Source organism: Leptonychotes weddellii, chromosome 5 (genome assembly GCF_054177405.1).
Source record: "Leptonychotes weddellii isolate Sample4059 chromosome 5, ASM5417740v2, whole genome shotgun sequence".
In the NCBI taxonomy this organism is placed as follows: domain Eukaryota; kingdom Metazoa; phylum Chordata; class Mammalia; order Carnivora; family Phocidae; genus Leptonychotes; species Leptonychotes weddellii.
This window is the reverse complement of record NC_138373.1, coordinates 94,127,828-94,147,942: the sequence shown is the minus strand read 5'-3', so window position 1 is coordinate 94,147,942 and position 20,115 is coordinate 94,127,828. Positions and strand designations below refer to the sequence as shown.

The following is a 20,115-nucleotide window of genomic DNA, read 5'->3' as shown; positions in this document are numbered from 1 at the left end:
TCTCTACCGCTGGATGAGTTGACCTTTCCCAAATAAGTATCATTTAAAGCCGTTGGAAAAATCAGGGTTGTTAGATTCTACCTCACATGGGTGGAAGAAACCAACAAAGTGCTAGCAGGAATTCCCTTCCTTTCCAGATTAGCCCTGTCTAGTTGTGAAAGCTGGAAGCTCACAGTACTTCTAAAGCTTCCTGTTGTTCTGTTTCTTTTGCTTATCACAGGTGTGGACCCTTTTATATTTGCCATGCTGTATCACCTCTCTAAAGTATACTGACCTTTCAGTTGGTTTTCAAAGCCCTCTCTTTTGCTTTTAGTACAGGCATACCTCGTTTTCCTGCACTTCGCTTTATTGCAGTTCACAGAATAGTGTGTCTTCTACAAATTGAAGGTTTGCAGCAACCGCGCATCAAGCAAGTCTGTTGGCACTATTTTTCCAACAGTATTTGCTCACTTTGTATATGTCACGTTTTGGTAAATCTCATAATATTTCAAACTTTTTCATTATTATTAGATTTGTTATGGTGATCTATGATCAGTCATTATGACTTGCTAAAAGCTCAGGTGATGGTAGCATTTTTTAGCAATAATGTATTTTTAAATTAAGGTATGTACATTGGTATATATTTTTTTTAGATATAATGCTGTAGCACCCACAACAGACTACAGTATAGAGTAAACATGACTTTTATATGCACCAGGAAACCAGAAGACTCATTTATTGTGGTATTTGCTTTATTGCAGTGGTCTGGAACTGAATCCTCAATATCTCCAAGCTATGCCTCAAGGGGCCTCAAGTCTCATTTAAAATTAAGGATGGCTGTTTGCAAAGGAAAAGTTTACAGAAGGAGGCTGAAATGATAATCTTGTTTTAAACAATGCCAATGTTTTCCCAGTTAGCTAAATTAATCAAAGAAGTATTTTGATTTTGAGGATTCACCTCTTTTTTGAATGCTTGACAGTAGTACTTACCCTGTTTCTCCCCCACACCCCATCATATAATTACTTGTACACAGTCAATAATAAGTCTGTGCTGACTGATCTTTAATTGTAGAATAAGCAGTCCTCTGAAATGCCCTGCCCTCTACCTCTTTGCATGGTAAATTTCTTTTATGATCTATATCAAGTATCTTCTCCCAAACCATCCCAGCTCTTACAGGCAGATGAACAGGCCTCTGTCCTTAGAGTAGCTCACACTAATTTCTATTACACTGCCATTTATTTATTTGTATATCTGTTCCTGTCCTTGCCTTTTATCTACCCAGGAGCAGGGACTTTGTCCTATTCATCTTAGTGTCTGCAGTGCCCTGTGTGTGCCTGCCATGTTTGAGGTACTCCAGAATTGTCTGGCAAATGAATTTGACTGCAAGAAAACACATTTACAAGTACTTTGTAGACTTAGGTTGGAAAACCCTGCCCTCTAAAGGATTTTGCCTCTTTAGAGTTTTCTGCAGTTAGGACACTGCTGTTATGTGAGCAATGATTAATTGATTATGGCTCTGTGATCCAACCAGTAGATGCAATTAACTTAGAGAAAGTTAGCCTTTTTTCCTATACCAACTTATTTTAAATTAAGCATAGCATATAGTTGGTACTCTGTGTAGATTTGTTAAGAGTACAGATGTCCTACCAAGATGTTAACAGTGACCATTATTGGGGTGGTGATATTTTTGTTTTTAACTTTTTTCTTCAGATGTAATGTTTTTCATTCTCTGAATTTTCTGTTTCAGTATTTATATTGGGAAATATGTTTTCCACTTTTAAAAGATAGGATACGGAATGGAGACAGTTAAGAGAAATAAATGCTTTGGTACAATTTGGAACAACTCCACTGGGTCACATTGGGCCAGTCCATGCTTTGGTAACAAATCTCAGTGGCTTAGAAAAGCAAATGCTGATTTGCTGAGGGACAGCTGGGGATCTTTTACACCCAGTGTCTCAGATCCAAGCCTCCCTCCATCTCAAAGTGGCTTCTGCAGTTGCTGTAGCCAGGGGAGAGACAGGTGGGGAGACCTACCAGCTCCCAGCAGCCTCAGCACATGTCCCTTTGCCATGGCTAACATGAGTGCCGTGGCCCCAAGCTTCCTGCAAAGTATAATGGAATATGTAGAAGAAGATCAGTTGTCTTTAACGTGATATAACTCTTTATTTTACAGTTACTGTAATGAATGTATGTTGGATCCAGACTGCGGTTTCTGCTACAGGATGAACAAATCAACTGTCATTGACTCCTCCTGTGTTCCAGTTAATACAGCATCTACGAATGAGGCAGCCTGGGGCAGGTATGTCATCCCTTATATACCATAAGAACATAAAATACAATTTCAGAATGAGACCTTTTTTTATTATTGATTATATTCCCTATGCTATACATTTCATCTGTGTGACTTACTTATTTTATAACTGGAAGTTTATACCTTTTAATCTCATTTACCTATTTCCTCCATCCCCCAGCCAACCTCCCCTCAAGCAACCACCAGTTTGTTCTCTGTATTTAATAATCTGTTTTTTTGTTAGTGTATTCACTTGTTGGTTTTTAAATTCTACATGTAAGTGAAATCATATGGTATTTGTCTTTCTCTGTCTCATATCACTTAGTATAATACCCATGAGGTCCACCCATGTTGTCACAAAGGGCAAGATCTCATTTTTTTTATGTCTGAGTAGTATTCCATTGTCATCTCTATGCCGTATCTTCATCCAATCATCTATTTTGGACCCCTTGGGTTGCTTCCATATCTTGACTATTGTAAATAATGCTGCAGTAAACATATGGGTACATGTATCTATCTTTTCAAATTGGTGTTTTGGTTTTCTGGGGGTAATTACCTTGTAGAGGAATAACTGGATCAACTATTTTAGTTTTTTGAGGAACCTCCATGTTTTTCATAGTGGGCTGCACCAGTTTACATTTCCACCAACAGTGCACGATGGTTCTCTTTTCCCCATGTCTTCATCAACACTTGTTATATGTTATTTTTTTGATACTAGCCATTCTCACAGGTGTGAGGAGCTATTTCATTGTGGTTTTGATTTGCATTTCCCTGATGATTATTGATATTGAGCATCTTTTCATGCGTCTGTTGACCATCTGGATGTCTTCTTTGGAAAAATGTCTGTTTAGGTGCTCTGCCCATTTTTTTTTTAACTTCAGATTGGTTTTTGGTATTGAGTTGTGTAAGTTCTTTTTATATCTTGGATGTTAACCCTTTATCAGGTATATCATTTGCAGATATCTGCCCCCATTCACTAGATTGCCTTTTTATTTTGTTGATGGTTTCCTTTGCTGTGCAAAAGTTTTTATCCCAGGGATGCAAGCATGGTTCAATATTCATAAACCATTCCTTGTGATACATCACATTCACAAGAAGAAGGATAAAAACCATATGATTATTTCAATAGATACAGAAAAAACATTTGACAGAATGCATTTGTTTGTGATAAAAACTTTAAACAAAGTGGGTTTAGAGGAAACATACCTCAAACTAATAAAGTCTACATATGAAAAACCCAGAGGTAATATCATACTCAGTGGTGAAAACTGAAAACTTTTCCTCTAAGGTCAGGAACAGGACAAGGATGTCCATTCTCAATACTTTTATTCAACACAGTACTAGAAATCCTAATTGCAGCAATCAGACAAGAAAAGGAATTAAAAGGCATCCAAATTGGTAATTATTTGCAGATAACATGATGCTATATATAGAAACCCTAAAGACTCCAAAAAACTATTAAAACTGATAAATGAATTCAGTAAAGCTACAGCATACAAAATTAATATGCTGAAATCTATTGCATTTTTATACACTAATAACAAAGTAGCAGAAAGAGAAGAAAACAATTCCATTTACAGTTGCATCAAAAAAATAAAAATAAAAAACCTTAAAATAAATTTAACCAAGGAGATGAAAGACCTGTGCTCTGAAAACTGAGACAATGGTGAAATCAAAGAGGACATAGACAAACAGAAAGTTATATCATGCTCATGGAATGAAAGAATTAATACCATTAAAATGTCCATACTATCCAAAGCAATCTACAGATTCATTGCAATCCCTATCAAAATACCAAATGCATTTTTACAGAACTAGAACAAATAATCCCAAAATTTGTATGGAATCACAAAAGACTTCTAAGAGTCAAAGCAATCTTGAGAAAAAGGAACATAGCTGAAGGTATCACAATCCCAGATTTCAAAGTATATTACAAAGCTGTAGTAATCACAACAGTATGGCACGAAAATAGGTACATAGGACAGTGGAACAGAATAGATTCCAGAAATAAACCCATGCTTTATGGTCTATTAATGTATGACAAAGGAGGCAAGAATATACAATGGGGAAGAGTCTCTTCAATGAATGGTGTTGGGAAAACTAGAGAGCTACATGCAAAAGAATGAAACTGGACCACTTTCATATACCACACACAATAAACTCAAAATGGATTAAAGACCTAAATGTGAGATCTGAAACCATAAAATAACTAGAAGAAAACATAGGCTGTAATCTGACATCAGCCTTAGCAATATTTATGGATATGTCTCCTCAAGCAAGGGAAACAAAAGCAAAAATAAACTATTGGGACTATGCCAAAATAATAACCTTTTGCACAGCAAAAGAATAAGTCTTATTTTTAAACTTACAGCGTGACTGCATTTATAGTCAATGACTGCAGTTCTTTTAAACTAGTCTTTTAAATGGATTTTCACAACTATATTACTTTGCAGCATATACTGATATAAGGTGGCACTATAAAGTTACACTTGTATGTTTCACAAACTTAGAGTAGAAAGCACTCAAGCCTAGACTTTAGGAAATTCAGATCCAGACCCAATTCTGTCTTAAGCTATAGAAGGTTGGCTCTTGAGTCAGATGTTCCCTCATATTTCCAAGGCAATTCTCCCATTGCATATTGTTTAACTACACCAGTAATTTTCAAACTCTGAAACTTAAGTAAAAGAAAATTTTCAAGTCACAATAAATTGATATCACTTTAAGTTCTTTCATGCAACTGTTGTTTTCTTTGAGTACATTCCTGGAATTTAGTAAAATTAAGCAAAACAATGATAAAAGTTGGTAATCATTGGCAGTAACCAGTCTGGGAAGCTATAGACTTTTCTCTTTTTGACAGATTACATTGGTTTGTAGTAGGCACATAAATGAAATATTTGTATGAATAAATATTCCCCACATTTATGAACTCCTGTCATATCCATGGATGTAGGAAATATGTAAATATTATTTGATATGGCCTTAACCTCTGATGTATTCTAAATTCCCATAAAAAGAATAATATTCTCTCTTTCTGTCTGCCTCATAGAACTGATGAAGGCAATAAAATCTGTTAATTACTTGTATCTCCTAGAAGCTATAAAGTATAATGTATCATTATTAATCATTATGCTGTTATCATTAATCATTTTATTAGGGAACTACTGCAAAGAAGTAGAAGTAAATTATGTAGTATTTGACTGAAAATCCAGACTACATTTTAAATATACTAATTACAAAGAAATATGTAAAAGAAATGCAATTATTACTTAACATGAAAACTTGAAAGAGCTTGTTTTAAAAACACCCAGTATATAATTTTCATCAGCCAAGCTTCGTTAGTGAGTTAATTGATTAAGTATTTCTGGATGTAATGCTTTACAGTTTTAGCCCTTATGATTCTTTTTTCAATAGATAAAAACTGAAAGTTTGCTTGTCTGGAATTATGAATATGTCACAAAATCTGTGTATGTAGTTTCCTATACTTCACAGAATTAACTTAAAAACATATTAGAAATGTATATTAATGATAAGGGGACACTAAAATTAGGCGTTTCTCTCATCCTCAGTAGAAGGTCTAGAGGTCTCAGGCCCCAAAATAGGAGTTTTGTTCCTACTGTTTGCAAATAACAGATAGTACAACTTTTTAATAGAAATGTATACTACTTCTTTTATGTTAACTTATTCTTACATTTTATTTATATATTTAGAGCATTATGCCTTGAGTGTACTCACTACTAGAGAAAAGTGAGGCACAGATAATGCCTAGGGAAAAACACAAAGAACTAAACAAAATATACAGAGAACTTTTCTGTTTGTAGAATATTCTTTTTTTTTTTTTTAAAGATTTTATTTATTTATTTATTAGAGAGCGAACAAGAGAGAAACAGCATGAGAGAGGAGAGGGTCAGAGGGAGAAGCAGGCTCCCCGCTGAGCCGGGGGCCCGATGTGGGACTCGATCCCAGGACCCTGGGATCATGACCTGAGCCGAAGGCAGTCACTTAACCAACTGAGCCACCCAGGCGCTCTTGTAGAATATTCTTAGAGTATTTTCAAACTCTTTACCATTCCCCTTCAAAAAAAGACAGTTTTCCTCTCACTCTTTTCTGTGCTGAGTGACAGGCCTCATCTAACTTAGCCACTATGGTTGGTTGCTCTGTGCTAGAAAGAAAGCAAAAAAAAAAAAAAAAAGGCAAAATGTGTTTGCCATGAGAAATTCCTACAACACATTTTCCATTTATGTGGTAAACTAGCATTCACTATATTTTTGTTGGTTGATAGGTTTTATACAGTTACTTGGAGTAGAATTCTCAGGGCAAAATCTACCATTAACCTTGGATTCACATCTGAGATATACTGTTTATAGATATTTCAGGGTCAAGTTTTGGGGAGATTCGGAGCCATATATCCTGATCTCTAACTATAGCTGTTTCCTGAAAAGACACCAGGTGGAATGATAATACCACTCATGATGGAGATAATATAATGATTTTGGTGAACTCTGAATTGTCTCAACATAATGAAAACTATTTGCTTACATAATCTACTATAATAAATTGGAAACAAAACATTAAGTCAATTGGCATGCTTTTCTAATATCTGTTGTTAAATTTCAGTAAAAAAGTTTTTTTCTAAAAATCAGTTCTCTAAAGAAGATGCACAATTGGCCAACAAGCACATGAAAAACTGTACATCCCTAATCATTAGGAAATGCAAAACAAAATTATAATGAGACACCACCTCATACCCATTAGGGTGGCCACTATTAAAAATTTATCTATAATAATTGCTGTGGAGGATGTGGAGAAATTGGAAACTGTGTGCACTATTGATGGAAATGTAAGGTGGTGCGCCCACTATGGAAAGAGTGGTGGTTTCACAAAATTTTACAATAGAATTACATATCCTCTAACAATTCCATTTCTGAGTACATATCCTAAAGAATTGAAGGCAAGGTCCTCAAGAAGTATTTGAATGCCTATGGTCATGGCAGCATTATTCATAATAGCCAAAAGATGGAAGCAACCCAAGTGTGAATAGACATATGCATGGATAAAGAAAATGTGGTGTATACATACAGTGATACATTATTCAGACTTAAAGGAATTTTGGCACATAGTACAACCTGGATGAATCTTGAAGACATAATGGTAAGTGAAATGAGCCAGTCACAAAAAATACAACACATGCCTCACTAATAGGAGATACCTAGAATAGTCAAATTTATAAAGACGGAAGAATGGTCATTGGTGCAGGCAGGGGAAGTGGGGAATAGGGAGCTGTTCAATGGGTATGGAGTTTCAGTTTTGCAAAATGAAAGGTGTTTTGGAGATTGCTTCATACATAAATGTGAATATACTTAACATCACTAAACTGTACAATTTAAAATGGTTAAAATTTAAAATGGTGAATTAAGATGCCAAATTTTGTTATATGTCTTTAACCACAATTAAAAATAAAAAGGAAAACCCATTAAAAAAATTATTTAGCATACTTCTAGAAAATAAACTACACTGTGTTGATGGAAAACCTTCTCTCCCTGCCTGTCACCCCTTATACCTCCCATATGCATCCTCTACACATGCAAATACAAGTTTAATGCACAGCTGAATTTGAGGGAAATCCCCAGGTGCCACAAATGAGAGCAAGCACAGTGAACCACATGGAAACCCAGGAGCCCAGGAGCCACATCAGAAGGGAAGCAGGCCTGAAGAGTGAGAAGCTAGTGTTTTGAGTGCTGAGAGAGTTAGAGCTCCAGGCTTTCTCTCTGGAGCTATGTAGTGCTATATGCGCTCTGGGTTAGGGGCAAGAACAACTGCCAGGCTGGGCTGGGAAAGCTGTAAACTTCTCTGTTGCCCACTTAGGACCTTGAGTAGAAATAGCGTCACACGTAGGAAAGCAAAGCCAGAAGCCGTTACTATGGGGTAATACGGGTTCTAATGTCGCAGTGCCTTTGTGATATGGGAACCATAAATTGAGAAATGTGAACACTAAAAAAAAATGTGTCCCAAACGGGATATAATCCACAGAGCCACTTCAGAAATAAACATGCAGTTGTCAGGACCCAGGACACATGAGACTTGCACGGAAGGCAACGTGGTAAATGTGAGAGCACAGTCAGAAATTATAAACTACATCAATTAATGAGGGAAGGAAGCCGCAAGTATGACAGAGTGAGGAATGAATTACCTAAACAACCTTCCATTACAAAAAAGATATGAAAGAGACTTTAAAATATGTTTGAAAGATAAAGGAAATAGTATAATTTTGTCAATTATACTGAAAGTTGTACACTTATAATTTGTGTGGTGTGTGTGTGTATATACACATGTATAACAGATGTTAAGCAAATTTTACTAAAAATAAAATCTTCAAAAGCTAAAATTCTAGATAAATAACATAAAAGGGGGTATGAGAACTGTTAGACAAAAGCCCTGTACATTCCTTTGTTTGTTTCCAGAAGGAAATGGAGATTATAATTAGTTTTGCAGCTTGTTAATTATAGGTGTTAAAAATGTGAGTGTAGGGCGCCTGGATGGCTCAGTCAGTTAAGCTTCTGACTCTTGGTTTTGGCTCAGGTCATGATCCCAGGGACGTGAGATCAAGCCCCACATTGGGCTTCACACTCAGGGAGTATCTGCTTGAAGATTCCCTCTGCCTCTCCCCCCACTAACAGCACGCATGCCCTCCCCCCCCCAAATAAATAAACCTTTTAAAAAAATGTAAATGTAATCTCTTAAAAATATGTACTCGTGGAGGAAAAAAAAATAAGAGAAACTAGTAAGGCAGGAAAGGGGGAAAACTATGGAAGCAACTATGGTTAAGAGAAATCAATTAAAAAAATCAAAATAAAATTTAAATGCAATTATTACAGTAAAAATAAACCTATTAAACATACCTACTAAAAACAAATATCCTTATACTGGATTTCTTTTAAATGCAGTTGTAATGTTTTTTTACAAGAGATAATCATAGAGGGGTTGGGAAATATAGTGAAAAAAATTAGGTAAGTGCTAAGTCAAGAAGACAAAAATTAGAGATTAGAGCATTTGGAAAATTTATCTAATAAGTTTGATGTAAGTGAAATTATGAACCTAACTTATAGAGAATTTTATTATTTTCAAGCAAATGTTGAATACTTATGAAGATTTACTATATTTAAGCAGAAAGAATAAACTTAATGAATTTGTATAAATGAATATATATTCTAAAAATTCTAAATAAATCAGATAATCAATATTTGCAAAATATCTTTTCTAAACAAAATATAGTAATACTGCAACACAATATAAAGATATTTCTACTTTAGTTTGGAAACTTAAAAAAATTACCTTAAAATTAATTAATGGGTTAAGAAGAAATCATAATGGAAAATAGGACATTAAAAGTAATAAATGAAAAAATCCACAAGAAGTTAGAACTAGAACAGAGAATTAGCCTGTAGAGTAAGCAGAGGATGGAAAGATAAGAGAAAGAAAATAATGGAAAACAAAAAAATACTAGAAAAGACCAAAAACCGGAAGTTGGTTCTTAGAGAAGACCAATATAATGGAGAAATCTCTGGCATTGCTGGTTGAGGAGAGAGAAGGCACACATAAACCATAAGTAGAATGAATAAGAAGGGCATATAACAACAGATAGTAAAAAATTTAAAAATCATGAGAACACTACATATAATATCCAGTGCATTTGAAAACAGATAAAATGGACAGCTTTCTAGAAAAAAAAAACCTTCCAAAACCAACTCGACATCTCTGTGAAGCATAATTTTCATTCCCATTATACAGATGAAGACAGTGATGCGTAGAGGGTCTCAGTGAAGTTCTCCAAGTCAGAAGTCTTTTAGGGGAGCAGTAGTTGCATAGTAGGAAGATGCATATCCTAGAGTCATGTAGATTCTAATTTCAGCCTTGATTATCATTTACCTTGTTTGTAAATGGCACCTGGACAGTCTGGACCTCTCTGAGCCCCATTTCTCATCTATACAGTGGAAATAATACACTTGTTGTGTTGAACAATATGGTTTTTATGAAGATTATGTAAGAGTGTATCCGAAGACACTTTTAAATGTCTGTGCAAATGTTGGTGGTAAATATCCTGTACTAATTTTTTTTCTTAGATTTGTCAGTAATACATTTTCTAGATTAGAATAAGCACTTCCTAACAGGTAAGCGCATTAAAATACTTTCTGTTTAGTTGTGTGCCTCTTCATCCACCTCCCTATCCCCTGGCTCTCTATACACACAAAACCATAAAAAATCTATTCTGGAGCTTCAAACATCCTGACTCTTTAAAAGTATTGCTAATGAGGCAAACTTTCTTAATGTGCTGATTCAGTATTTGCTTCCTATAATAACAACATTTTCGCTCTGTAATTAGCACACTAAAATAGCTAGATAGAGGCCCTATTTGGCAGTTCATTGTTCTAACTCACACTGAATGCCTGGTTTATTGTATTCATTCAGCAGAGATGTTTTTCTCAAAGCTGCACCCTGATGCAACCCCCGGCCTATCTTCCCGGGCGTCCCGCTCTTCTCCCACACGGAAGTCCTGTCGACCTAAATCCCTTGCTATCACCCTAATATCCATTGTGATTTCCTACCTCTGTGCCTTTCCTCACACTGTGCTTTCTGCCTAGAATTTACCCTCCTTCTTCCTCCTTCTGCCTGACTTTTAACCATTATTTTTTGCCCAGATCACATGTCACTTTTTCTTTGCAGTCTCTCTGATTAGCCCCAGCAAACAATCCTTATTATATCCCTTGCTTGCCCTTTAGCACTTCCATGCTAACTTATATGATAATTATACTGTCTTCTATGATAGTGATTTGGGTTTGGATGTATCTTTGCTTCTTGATTATAAATTCCAATGTCTGTATCCTGCACTGTTTTTAAAGATATTTATTTGAGAGAGAGATAGCAGGAGCACAAGTGTGGGGGGCAGGGTAGGGGGAAAGGGAGAAGCAGACTCCCCACTGAGCAGGGAGCCTGAGATCATGACCTGAGCCAAAGACAGACGCTTAACGGACTGAGCCACCCGGGCACCCTTATGCACTGTTATTTAATCCCTTGGTGCCTTGTACATTCAGACATTCAACAGTAATTGTTAAATGACAAAATGGAAAGGCTTCCATCACTGGAAGATAAGGGTTTGAAAGTAGGGCAGTTCCAAATCAGAGGTGTTCCAACTTTAGTGAAATCTTCTACATTGATACTTATTTCCAGGAAAGAGAATCTCTAAAAGAAAAATGAGAGTGATGCACATTAATTCACCATGCTAAATATTTACCTGGTACTAATTAACACACTAAAGAGGTTTAAAAAATAAAACTTAACCATGTCCTTCAAGTATATGCATGCTATATATTGCATGTAGTCATGCTACATGAAAAATACTTTTAAAAAATTATTGGAAGAAATATTCAGCACATGTCCTCAGAATATTCACTGGTATGCAAGGGAAGCAATGTATTTATGGTGACAGTATAAGATCAAGTGTATTATGAAACCAGGCCAAATAGCTAAAAATAGAATTTTCCCTTCATCACCTTTTTTTCTTTTTAACTTTTAAAGGTATATATCCATTTTGCATTTAGAAAAAGAAATTTATAATTAACAAACTATATCAGTATCTTAATATATTCACATATAGGATTGATGTTTTTATTAGTTATTCATATTAAGAATTTAAAATCCTCAAGCTATGCTTCTAAATTAATAATAATATAGCTCAAGATTAATTTTTGCTAGCATACATTTTAGAGTAGAGCAAGACTCTAAAGTAAAATATTTTAATCCATTTTGCTTTTTAAATTACACTTTCCTTCGTGTCTTTACTTGAAGTCATTATGCTAGATACTTTGTTTAAGATCTATAGCTCTACAGTATGTATTTGTAAGTTTCATCTATCCCTAAGTAATTCACGTGCCTCTGGATTCTTCTTTTTTCAAGCCCAGAAACTTAGCCTCTCTCGGCATTAATGACTTCATTACGGACTGACGCTGTTTTATGTTACAAAGTATACAAATCAGAAAAGCAAAACATAAACACAGCATAATAAGATAAAAATTAAAAAAAAAAAGAAAAGCAAAACATTTCTGAATAATTTATCTCCCATGGGGCCCCTGGGTGGCTCAGTCGTTAAGCATCTGCCTTCGACTCAGGTCATGATCCCAGGGTCCTGGGATCGAGCCCCACATTGGGCTCCCTACTCAGCGGGGAGCCTGCTTCTCCTTCTCCCACTCTCCCTACTTGTGTTCCCTCTCTCGCTGTGTCTTTCTGTCAAATAAATAAAGTATTTAAAAAATAAGAAGAAGAATTTATCTCCCTCCTCCATGTTAATTTGTCCAATTTCTTAGTTGACATTTAATTGTAATAATAAACACATTTGCACAGTTTTATCCAAGTAGTAATACTCATAATGTGTTTGACTAGACTTCATCTTAGGCCCCAACTGTACATTTCTAGTCCAGTCCTTGTTCCTTTTATGTTTTTAAAATTATTCTTCAGTTCATATTTCATTTGAAAAGGAGTCTGTCAGTTATTTCTCACTAAAAAAGACTGATGAAGACTGTGAGACTTTTAGGGTTAAGGACAGGGCCAAGGCTCGAAGTGCTTGGTAAATATAAAATAACAGGGCCAAGTCTCGGTTCATCAAATAATGGTGCATTTAAGCAGAAGATGTGCTACTGCCGAGATGGAGTCTGGGGAGGTTGGGATTTTTCAAAAGGGGGTCGAGGGAACAATGGGAACAAGAGGAAGGAAAATGCATGACTGGAGCTGATACTGGAAATGTGAGTTTGAATCCAACTGTCAGCCTTATTTAGGAATTTTAATTCAATATTTACAGGTACGTTTTATAGGTATGGAAAGCATACTGGCAATGGATTTTAGGTGAATGACTATATGTGATACCAGTTGTGGATAGGACATGGTATCACAGAATGAGATAAAATTCTCTTCCAAATATTCCTAATATATTAAGAAAATCAAAGTGAATTATGTTGAGTGAAATAAACCCAGTCTCTAAAAGTTACAAAAAAAAAATCAGTTGGCACTAGTGTGGTTTTAACACTTGGTAGGAAACATTATCTAACTCGAAATTATTAGCATTGTGTTTTCTTTACATAACTATCTTCTATTCTTGGCAAGTGTGACTGATTGTGTTATTGTTCAAAATATCTGCTGCACTAGCTAGGGAGGGACTAGGTTTTTCGGGTCCATTCGGTCTTATCCACATGATTTGCTCTGGCCAAAGAAATGAGAGTGGAACCAACCCATGCCACTTCTAAGCTGAAGCTTTAAGAGCAAGGATTTGTCATGTCCTCTTTTTCTTCTGGAGTGAAGTTGGCAATGTCCCAGAATAGAAGGTGTCCCATTAGCTTTGGTCACAGAGTAAAGAAAATGTGGAGTAGAACTATAACTGACCTCATATGGACCTGTCTGCCGCATATGACACTGTAGCCCCATCATGGCGCTGGGATTTGGGCTCTTTTGTTAGCTCTGCATAACCTCTTGTCTTCTGACTGAAAAAGCAAGATAAGCCATATTCCACTGTGGAAGAGGCACAGATTTTCTTTATATCAGTTTTAAAAGGAAGCTCAGTTTTAGAAACTATTGAATAACAATACAGGAAAACAAAAAAATACGGTAAATAGTCACAAAGGGGGTTATGCAATGCCTTAGTTTGGGGAATACTACTATAGGGGTACAGGGCTGTTAAGATTTTTAAGTAAGGACTAATGTGAATGGCTTTGGGTTTAAAAGATAAAATCCTGATTGAAAAAGGAAGGAAATGGGGCACCTGAGTGGCTCAGATGGTTAAGCATCTGCCTTCGGCTCAGGTCATGATCCCAGAGTCCTGGGATCGAGCCCCATGTCCAGCTCCCTGCTTAGTGGGGAGTCTGCATCTCCCTCTCCCTCTCCCCCTGCTCATGCTCTCTCTCTCTGTATCTGTCTCAAATAATAAATATATCTTTAAAAAAAAAAAAGAAAAGAAGAAGGAAGGAAGCATTTTTAAAAGAACAGGTGGAAGGAGGGTAAGGCAAGGCATTTGGAAATTTATTAACATAAGGAGTGTGGCTGGGTGGTATCTGCATTTTAACATGGTATAGGGGCACCTGAGTGGTGCAGTCAGTTAAGCATCTGACTTTTTTTTTTTTTAATATTCAGCAACATTTATTTATTTTTATTTTTTATTGTTATGTTAATCACCATACATGACATCATTAGTTTTTGATGTAGTGTTCCATGATTCATTGTTTGTGTATAATACCCAGTGTTCCATGCAGAACGTGCCCTCCTCAGTACCCATCACCAGGCTAACCCATCCTCCCACCCAGCATCTGACTCTTGATTTTGGCTCAGGCCATGATCTCATGGGTCCCGCTCTGTGCTCAGAGGGGAGTCTGCTGGAGATTCTCTCTCCCCCTCCCTCTGCCCCTCCTCCCTGCATGCGTGCTCACTCTCTCGCTCTGTCTTTCGCTCACTCTCTCAAATAAATAAATCTTTAAAAAAAATAAAATAAAATGTTCTTATATAATATCTTTAATAAAGACATTTAAAGGAAAGATTATACATGTTGCTGTGGATACAGAAAGAACAGCATTCAAAATCCAAATACTCTCAGAAAGTTCCTGCCAGAGAGTATGTGTGAACCTAAACTCCAGTTGTTCTAGTCAGAGACCCAGTGCCTCAGTACCCATCATTTAGGTCCTTCCTACTCTCATGGTTTCAGTGAGAGCTTTAAAAAAAAAAAAAATAGTTTAACCCCTTAAATCTGGGTTTACAACATGTACCGTTTGTATGGTAACAACCACGTTGTATCATTTGGAATTTGCATGGACCTTCATGAACCAGTACCCATCGGAATTCCTGTTGTTTCCAAACAGTGCCAGAGAGGCAGCCTGAAAACTGTTGAAACTCAGTTGCTCTGTCTTGGGATTTCTAGGAAGAGTTCATTGTAACACCCTTGACTGTATTATCACTTGTCCTCTTATGACGAGTGCTGTCTTATTTTATCTAAGAATGTTATTTTTAAAATGAAGAGTCCTAAGTGTTAGCCAACTTTATTTCCATTTCAGAGGCACATGTGCCCTGGAACTCTCTGGAAAATACAACAAAAAATGTATTTTAACTTTCTGTTGTTTATTTGATATATGAGTTTTGGGGAAGAGGTTGGATATAGACCTGTTCTGCATGAACAAACCCATAAATATTAATATTCTTATGCTTAATTATTGGTATGTTGAATTTTATAACAGGATTTGAGTTCAGTTCACATTGGTATGAAATCTATAGCAAGAAATACAAAGAGGCTTTTTGTGCATTCATTTTATAACATTAATATTTGATATTCTGCTACATGCTGTTAGAAATATATTAAAAATACACAGATATTACCTCAAGATTTATAATCTAGGATAGATAGCAACATTTATACAAGTATACTTTAAAGTTACTGTAAAGGGACGCCTGGGTGGCTCAGTCGTTAAGCGTCTGCCTTCGGCTCAGGTCATGATCCCAGGGTCCTGGGATCGAGTCCCACGTCGGGCTCCCTGCTCAGCAGGGAGCCTGCTTCTCCCTCTCCCACTCCCCCTGCTTGTGTTCCTGCTCTCGCTATCTCTCTCTGTCAAATAAATAAATAAAATCTTTAAATAAATAAATAAATAAATAAATAAAAAATAAAATTACTGTAAAGAAATTAAAGTTCCTTTTACAAATACATTAAAAAAATATTTGCCAAATATACTGCTTAGGGTCCAGGACATTTAGAAAAAAGTTTCATGAAAATAAGTTTTAGAATGTGCAACATTTAAAAAATCAGCCCTAGCTTTTAGAAATCTCAATTAATGGAAGGCTTGAGGAATAAAAGTTTGTGGCAAACTGTAGGACAGAGTATTTCAGAAATGGACTGTAGATATTTGGGAAATTATGTGTTCCTACTTTAGAAAATATTTTTAAATAGTGTTGAATTCCTTCTATCACAAGGGCTTACTTGAACTGCTTATGACATAACTGAGGAAAAAAATGTCCAAACTGTAAAGTCACTTATAAATCATTAATTTATTTTATGAGCTTTTAAAGCTCATGAAAATTTATTATTTCAGCTTTATTGAGGTATGAATGACAAAATTATATATATTTAGTGTGTACATCATGATTTTTAGATGTATAACATGATGATTTAATATATGTACACACTGTAAAATGCTTACCACAATCAAGTTAACACGTACAGCACCTCATGTAGTTACTGTGTGTGCAGTAAGAATATAGAAGATTTACTTTCAGCAAATTTCAAGTCTTCAGTACAGTATTATTAACTATAATCACCATGCTGTACATGACATCCCAGAATTTATTCATCTTGTAGCTGAAAGTTTGTGCCCTTTGATCAGCCTCTCATTTCCCCACCTCCCAAGGGCTGGCAACTACTATTCTACTCTCTGGTTCTGTGAGCTTGACTGGTTTAGATATCACATGTAAGTGGATCACACAGTCTTTCTGCATCTGATTCATTTCACTTAGCATAATGACCTCCTCGTTCATCCATGGTGTCACAAATGGGAGGATTTCCTTCTTTTTTATGGCCAAATACTATTCCATTGTGTACACATGTATATGCATGCACACATATACACACATGATATTTTTTTATCCATCTACCTGTGGACACTTCAGTTGTATATCATATACAGTTGTGTATCCATATCTTGGTTCTTGTGAATAATGTTTCAGGGAACGTTATTTTTCTTGACAAAAATTTCATTGGAAGCTTAAAAATGAGATTGATGTGTGATGCATGGATACCCATTTATTAAAGCACTCAAGCTATCAAAACTTCTGAAGCATCAGGGATGTGAAATTTGTTCATGTAACTATACTGTTGTGTTGTTGTTGTTGTTTTTCCCCCTGTGGGTGCAGGCTGGTTGACTGATTGGTAATGGAAAATCAGCTTATTTGTTTTAACATTGAACTTTTAGGAAATTCTTGATTATGCAGACCATTGTTGTTTTTCAATTATTTGGCTTAGGAAACAGGTGATCAAAATTCTGCTCAGGAGAATCAAAGGATGAGAGAAATGGACAGTGCAAAGTCAACATTTTATATGTTAATAACACCTGAAACTTTTCTATGTCTCTGTGTTCAAACTGTAGTTATCATCTGAGGGAAAATGTGTATGAAACTTAATATCTACATTTATCTGCCTATTTAATTATTCACCAAACATTGACTGTACTCTTTATTACCTAAAATAGGATTGCAAAGCTTGATATTCCTAAAAACTTGGAGGAGATCGACTAAGACAGACACATGCAAAAAAGGATTTCAGAGGTATTTACAAAGCAGAAAAATGCCCTTGTCCTGGGCAGAGTCACAGAACTACTTTTAGTAACACCACAGTTAGTAACACAAAGGATGTGTTTGCCCAGAACATCTTCTTCCCTGTAATCGAGCTATTATTGTCTGTTCTTCATTGATTCGTAAGATATCTAATACTTGGGAACAGTGAACATTTTAGCAAATAGTTCTTGGTCTGTGATTACAACTCTGCTCCTTTAAATAGAGATTCAGAAGGTACATAGAAATATTTCATGTCTTTTACAGTTAAACCAGGAAACATATTTAGTACTGCTGTTCAATTAAGTCTGAGGAGTTTTGTTTTTCTTTTTTTAGTTTCAGAGGTAGGATTTAGTGATTCATCAGTTGCATATAACATACAGTGCTCATCACATCAAGTGCCCTCCTTAATGCCCATCAGCCAGTTACCCCAACCCCCCACCCACCACCCCTCCAGCAACCCTCAGTTTGTTTCCTATGATTAAGAGTCTCTGACAATTTGCCTCTCTCTGTTTTCATTTTATTTTATTTTTCTTTCCCTTCCCCTATATTCATCTGTTTTGTTTTTTAAATTCCACATATGAGTGAAATCATATGGTATTTGTCTTTCTCTGACTCTAAGTCTGAGGACTTTTACATGATTATTTCTGTCTGCCCTGAGCCAGAAAGGAGTCAAGCTCTGGGATACCACGTTAGTGTAAAGGAGGAATTTTTTTCTCTACCCATGTTAAGTTCTGGGCTGGGCTCTGTAACAAGACAAGAGAAAACAAACAGGTAAACCAGACATACTCTGGTTTCCTCCATTTGGCATACCAGGGAAAGGAAGGGGGATCACACACCCAGGGATGTCAGTTGGATCAGTGGAGTGACCCGAGGAAGCTCTCCAGGAGAGTAGGGGTGCGCAGTCAATTAGGAAGCATGGGTAGTTGATAAAGAGCTGGAAAACGTTACGACAAAGGTATCCGCATTGGAAAGACAGAAGAAAGTAGAGGTAAATAGAATGAAGATAAAATGAAACAAGCCTAGAGAAGTTCAAGGGAAGTGAATCTTGAAGCCAGCTCGGCAAATATTCTGAGACCATAGTCAGCCTTGGCTGAGTGTCCTCGATAGCCAGTCTCTCTGGGCTGGGCAAGGAACTGCCTTTGAAGTAAACAGAATTGCCCCAGATACATTGACAAAGTCCTGATTAGACTGACAGCTTTGAGCTTTTCTTATAGAATTAGTATTTGGTGTCTCTATACCCTGGATATAGATATTTTTTAAATATCTATTTAAAATATATAAAAAGCTGAAGATGAAATAGTATGTATAGCATTAAATGTTATTATCTACTGTGTAGAGATAACTCCTTTATGAATGTGCGTGCAGGGCGTTGTATCTTTGTTTGATTAAACCCCTGAGCAGTCATCAGTTGCTTTCCTCAATTGGCTTCTATAAATATTTCATGTCCTGTAGTGCAGCAGTTCCATTTCAGGCAAGGCATTGTTTTCTGCATTAAGTGAGGAGCTAATAGAATGTAAATTATTGGGTATTATATATCTGTGGAGCAGATGATCCGCAATCAAAGCTGGCAGAGCCCCTCTTCTGCTGGAAGAGGGATGGAGCCGACCATCCCGGGGCTCTACCTGTGACTTGTGTGTGACTTGTGTGTCGCCGCGACGGGCAACCTCCTCATCCTGCCCCAACACGCACGACACCACCCCCAGTATAAGCAGCACACAACTCCCTGCTTGTGAGTTGGTATGATTCTTTAAAAAGAGATTTTCTGTCTCTTCTGTATTTGTTGAGTACTCCTGAGATGTTCAAAGAAGTTTGTTTTCCCAAATTTAGGGAACTCTTTTATCTTCGAGATTAGAGATTGAATGAGATTTTGTGTGTGTGCAGCTCTTTTAAAACAAGAAGGATAAAGTCACTCACTACCTGCATATTCTTTTATTATATTTTTTTCCCTCAAGGTGTTTGTGGGTCTTGGCATTCTGACACATTCGTTGTTTAGTAGCATGTTGTTTAGCCTTCATGTTTTTGTGTTTTTTCCACATTTTTTGTTAATTCATTTCTAGATTCATACCGTTGTCATCAGAAAAGATGCTTGGTATGATTTCAGTCTTCTTTAATGTATTGACACTTGTTTGTCCCATGTGCACTTGAAAATATGTGTACCCTGCTGCACTTGTATGGAATGTTCTGTATGTATCTGTTAGGTCCATCTCATCTAATGTGTTGTTTAAAGCCACTGTTTTCTTGTTGATTTTCTGTCTGGCTGATCTATCCATTGGTGTAAGTTAGGTGTTAAAATTCCCTACTATTATTATTTTACTGTCAATTTCTCCCTTTATGATTGTTAATATTTGCTTTATGTATTTAGGTACCCCAATCTTGGGTGCATAGATATTTACAATTGTTCTATCCTCTTACTGGATTGATCCCTTTATCATTTTGTAATGTCCTTCTTTGTCTCTTGCTACAGTGTTTGATTTATAATCTGTTTTGTGTGATGTAGTATTGGT

The 20,115-nt window shown here is 36.2% G+C and overlaps 1 protein-coding gene across 1 annotated transcript in view; it reads left to right on the top strand.

The window, feature by feature from the left end:
• The window catches only part of SLC2A13 (solute carrier family 2 member 13), a 180,946-nt gene that overhangs the window by 107,999 nt on the left and 52,832 nt on the right, over positions 1-20,115 (top strand). Inside the window, exons 3-4 of the mRNA XM_081818951.1 lie at positions 355-409; positions 2,153-2,278. Coding sequence (XP_081675077.1) covers positions 355-409; positions 2,153-2,278 — 181 coding nt within the window. The remainder of the gene's footprint in view (positions 1-354; positions 410-2,152; positions 2,279-20,115) is intronic.